This window comes from Microtus ochrogaster, chromosome 2 (assembly GCF_000317375.1).
Source record: "Microtus ochrogaster isolate Prairie Vole_2 chromosome 2, MicOch1.0, whole genome shotgun sequence".
NCBI lineage: Eukaryota > Metazoa > Chordata > Mammalia > Rodentia > Cricetidae > Microtus > Microtus ochrogaster.
Genome location: NC_022010.1, coordinates 98206510 through 98211384, shown reverse-complemented (window position 1 = coordinate 98211384; position 4875 = coordinate 98206510). Strand labels below are relative to the sequence as shown.

Genomic DNA, 4875 nt, shown 5'->3' with positions numbered 1-4875 from the left:
TACAAGCGTGCTAAAGGTTAAATGTTCCTCCCAGATCCCTCCTTGTGCCCATTCCATCCTTTCTCTTGGCGGTCCTCCTGGGTGTCTCTAGAGCGTCCTCTGTGGTCATTAGTCTCTGTTGTGCTTGTGGCCAGAGCTGCCCAGGCTTGGGCTCTTTCCGTAGCTCCCATTCCACATGCAGCATGAGGTGCTCTTTGAAAGCCGTTGCTCTGTGTCACTCCTCTCGTGGCGTCTTTTGGTGCGATCCTACTGCACTAGGTTAATAACCAAAGCCATTGCTACTATTCCATCTAGCCTGCCTGCTTGTCTTCATCTCAGGCCGTCCTCCCCACTCACCCAACCCCAGTCCCGCTGTGCCTACCCTCACTTTGTTCCCCCAGCTCACTCTTTCATCATCAGCAGGTGCCACCTTACTTTGCAGACGCCTTCCGAGCCCTTGGTCAGAATCATACTCTGCAGTTATAAGCTCTCGGCAGCCTTGCCCCTGCTTGTCTTCATAGCACTGACTCTGTAATACATGTCTGCTTAAGGGACTGGTAGGGCCGTTGTAGCTACCCATGGAATGAATATTGGGCTCATGCAGTCCACAGTATACCACCTTGGTAGAGGCCATTTGCGGTTGGCTTACCAGCTCATCCCAGGTCTGGTATGGTAAGTGCTCAGCGTACAGTGAGTGGAAGGATGGGTGTGAGCAAGGGTTTCTTTACGAAGGTGTTAGAACTGTTCTCCTGCAGTGGCAGCTCTTGGACTCCAGCTGTCTGGAAGAGGAGTCGGCACTGTGAGTGAGTGGCTCTAGGACCTGCGGGTAGAGCCGCCAGGATACAGGACACCTCCGTGAGGATGTCATGGCCCTTGCTTATTGCCTCACTGGTCTGCTGCAGGTGCCTAGGGCAGCAGCACTGCTTAGACAGAGCGCTTGGAAAGGTTTGAGCTGGGAGGATTGCTGTCGGGGAAAACGCTGCGCTCATCATAAGGTGAGGTTGGAGCAGGCCTTGCGAGCAGACGTCACCTCAGTGCTGCTGGCTTCGAAGGGTTCACTTTGTACTGTAAGTGAACCAGAATTATCCCCTTTATACTTTATAAGCCCTGTTAGGTATGCTCTTATCCCTGCTCATTTCATAGATGAGGGACCCAAAACTCGGGGTTCAGTGACTTGCCCACCGTGAAGCTAAAGGTTGCCACTCTAGGATGTGGGCCCAGTGTTTGGGTCAAATTTCGGTTTTTGCCTGCTGTGTTCTCACTTGGTATGCTTGTGGTATAAGGCCTTGCTCCTTGCTCATCACATCTGACTGGATGTTACAGAATGACTTGGATCAGCCACATAGACCTGCTGTTCAAGAAGAAAGATGTGGTTGTCTCTATGCAGCTTATAACCCTCACCTGCAGACCCAAGTCCTCTTCTAGGGCTGGAGCTGTGGTTGCAGCCTGAGTTTGCTCACCACCGGCTTCATTCCTATGTTGCCCTCATTTGAGTGTTTTTAGGATGTCCACCTGGGTTCATCTGCAAGGGGCTACCATAACCAAAGACTGCATGCCAGATGCTGAACAACATTTATGTGTTTGCATTTCTGGGTAGAAAGAACTCAGGATCATGTGCATGAAGCTCTTTCTGGATTGCACAGAATGGCCCCTCCCCGTGTCCTCATATGACCTCACCTCTTCAAGGAGGATCTCTCTGGTGCCTCCTCCTTAGCATTAGGACGCCAGTCCTATAGGATTGGGGCATCAACCTGACGACCCCAATCATCCTTGTCTCTTAGGAGCCCTATCCTCAGATAATCTTGTAGGAGTTGCAGCCTTAACCTGACCCTTCAGTTCAGTGGGTTCTCTGCCTCTTCAGGTCCGTTAGGTGTGGGGATCCCAGAACAAGGAAAGTGTAGGGGCTGTGAGGGTTTCTGAGGAGATGTCCCATTGGCCTCTTATCTCTTTCTTCAGCTTTGGAAGCCTTTGTCTCTGCTGCCAAGGAGCTACCGCAGGAAGCGACGTGTGATGTCGTTGAGGGCTACGTCAAGATTTCCATGGAGTGTGCGGAGATTTTCCAGCTCCTGAGTGGAGAGAAGCGGCCTGAGAGTGAAGTAGGTGCTTCTCACCTGTGTGATGCAGAGGCCGGTGTGTGTGGCACTGAGCTTGGCAGTGTGACAGCAGCTTGCTTTAGGAAGTGAGCTCTAGTCCCAGTGCTTTGCCTCTGTGGCCTTTGATATCATTTTAATGTGAAAGAGCAGCTTTTCTTTAATCGTTTATAAGGAATGTCATAAGTCAAGGTTACAGTTTGTTAAAAGATATTTATTCATTTATTTTTTCAGTCTATGAGTGCTTTGCCTGTGTGTGTGTGTGTGTATGTATGTATGTGTGTGTGTATCTATATGTAGTGTGTGTATGTATGTGTGTATCTATGTATGTGTGTGTATGTATGTATGTATGTATGTATGTATGTATGTATGTATGTGCACCACATGCATGCTTAGTGCCGCAGGGGCCAGAAGAGGGCATCTGATCTTTTGGAGCTAGAGTGCAGATGAGTGTGAGATATCATTTAGGTGCTGGAAACTGAACCCAGATCTTCTGCAAGAACAGCCAGTGCATTCAACTGCTGAGCCATCTCTCCAGCCCTAGCTAGGATTACAGGTTTTTAGAGTGCACTTGCTTTGCTTTAGCAATAAGCCCTGCTGCACTCAGAACACGCGTGGAATTGATTGGTTTTACAGAGGTTGAAAATTGGAACTATTTTTGAGCTTGTTGATCTCAGGACTCTTGTTGTCAGTCTAGAGAACCGAATGTTCTCAGAGCGGTGAGTTTCAGTCTCAATAGAGTTTTGTCCTTTTCTTTCATGTTGTGCTTGTGAAGTTTTAAGCAGCCTCTTGTCTGTTTCTGGTTCAGAAACAGACAGCGGCTGAGGCTGTTCAACTCTGGTCCACTTCCCTGTTGTTTCATTCCCACATCATCTGGGGAGGGCCTGACTTTGTAACTTGGTAAGACAAGAATGAAATGGTCAATAGTGTTCAATTATGCCTTCGCAGGTGCTGCTGATATTTCAGGTTTTTGAGGCCATACTATTGAGGACAGCCAGTGATCTTGCGCATTTCCATGTGGTGGGCACCAACATTGTGAAGAAGCTGCTGAACAACCATATGAAGCTCCTGTGTGAATCCCTCTATGCCTCTGGTTACAGGTGGGTGCCTGCCTGGATGGCCAGACACCAGCCTTTGTATATGCTGTTACTGAGGCTTTGGGGACCGTGTCTTTCCAGCCCCTCCTTCACCAGTGACCAACAGGGACCGTTGCTGTCTCGTCGTATCAAGTGTCCTTTCTGCTCTAGCCGCCTTGTAGCTTCCTTCACTGCCCTGGGCCCAGACACGCCTGTGCTGCCTAGATGGTTCTTCTCTCAGGTGGTCATGGGCTCTGTCTTCCCCAGCACTTTGCAGAGGAGAGGTCTGTGTGGTCTTCACTGACCACCTTAGGTCTTTTCTGTCTCCATGTCCCACTTTAGTGTCTGCATGTAGACAAGTACCTGTGCAGCTGACACAGTGGTCCACATCTGTGCACTGTCCTCTCCCCATAAGTATGTATGCGGAGGATCCAGTGTCTAGAGCATCACCTTGTATGGAGCCACCACTTCTGGCAAGCTCAGAGCCGAAGGCTGCCAAGAGGGCACTTTTGGAGATACCTCTTTGATGTGGTCCTTTGTGTCCTCAAAACTCAGTGACTGAGATGTGTCTGCTCAGTCACTGATGATTACTTGAGAAATACAATTTTCATCCTTAGCACTGGGCATAATGGCTTATACCTTAATCCCAGCACGTAAGAAGCAGAGGCAAGCAGATCTCTGTGAGTTCAAGACCAGCCTAGTCTCTACATAGTGAGTTCCCCTTCAGTCAAAGCTACATATATAGTGAAACTCTGTCTCAAATAATAATGACAGTTTTTTTTCTCATTTTTGTTTTAGAATCTTTCCTTGGCTTTTAAATTCCTTTTAAAGTTTTGTTGTGCTTAAAAACTATGAATGAAAAGAACATTTGTGTTTCCTTCTTTTTCCTGGTTTTGGGTAGCAATTCCTAAGCCAGGTGTGCACTGGGCTTCCTGATAGTGCTTGTCTCTCTTCCTCACACTTGGTTCCCTGTTCCTGTGCAGGTTGGCTCGAGCCTGCCTGGATCTGATGGCTGCCATGGTAACCCAGGGTCCTGAAGCCGCCAGGGATGTGTGCAGCTGCTTTGATTTGAATAAAAAAGCCTTGTATACCCTGGTGACCAAGAGAGATTCAAAGGTAAGAATCTCCCAATGTCATGCTTGTCCACAATTCCCTTCCCTTGGTCTCTACATCTGCCAAAGACCATGCCTCTGAGTGGGGCAACAGCCTTTCCCCACCCAGCTTCAAAGAGAGGCCTCAACAGAGCCTGAACAGTTGGGACAGCTGGGAAGATGCAGGCCTTCCTAAGGAGTCAAGGTGGGCTTGGTGGCTTAGGGCTCTGGGCTGAGAACAGTTTGTAAGCATCCTCTCTTCTGAGTGACTCAAAGAGCCTTGCTCTGCCCGAGCTGAGTTTATCCAGCTCCCAGGCCTCTTGTCTTCTGTCCACTCTAGAGAAATCCTTTAGAATTCAGCCCAGAGGACCCCTGGGCTCTGTGGTACTCTAGTGAGAATGAAAGCAGGAATGCTCGGTTCAGGAGCACTGCGTTTTCAGGAGCACTGCGTTTTCAGGAGCACTGCGTTTTCAGGAGCACTGCGTTTTCAGGAGCACTGCGTTTTCAGGAGCACTGCGGGAGTTCAGCCGTAGCTCTAGAGGCTTTGCTTGGGTTTGACAGAGCTCTGGGGAAGGAAACCCAACCAAGACCAAATTAAGTTCCCAGCACAGGGGCCAGCTGCAGGTCTTGGTAGCTCCT

At 49.2% G+C, this 4875-nt stretch overlaps 1 protein-coding gene across 1 annotated transcript in view; it reads left to right on the top strand.

Annotated features, from left to right (window-relative positions):
• The window catches only part of Urb1 (URB1 ribosome biogenesis homolog), a 63944-nt gene that overhangs the window by 2135 nt on the left and 56934 nt on the right, over positions 1-4875 (top strand). The window contains exons 2-4 of the mRNA XM_005345346.3: positions 1936-2075; positions 3018-3169; positions 4129-4261. Coding sequence (XP_005345403.2) covers positions 1936-2075; positions 3018-3169; positions 4129-4261 — 425 coding nt within the window. The remainder of the gene's footprint in view (positions 1-1935; positions 2076-3017; positions 3170-4128; positions 4262-4875) is intronic.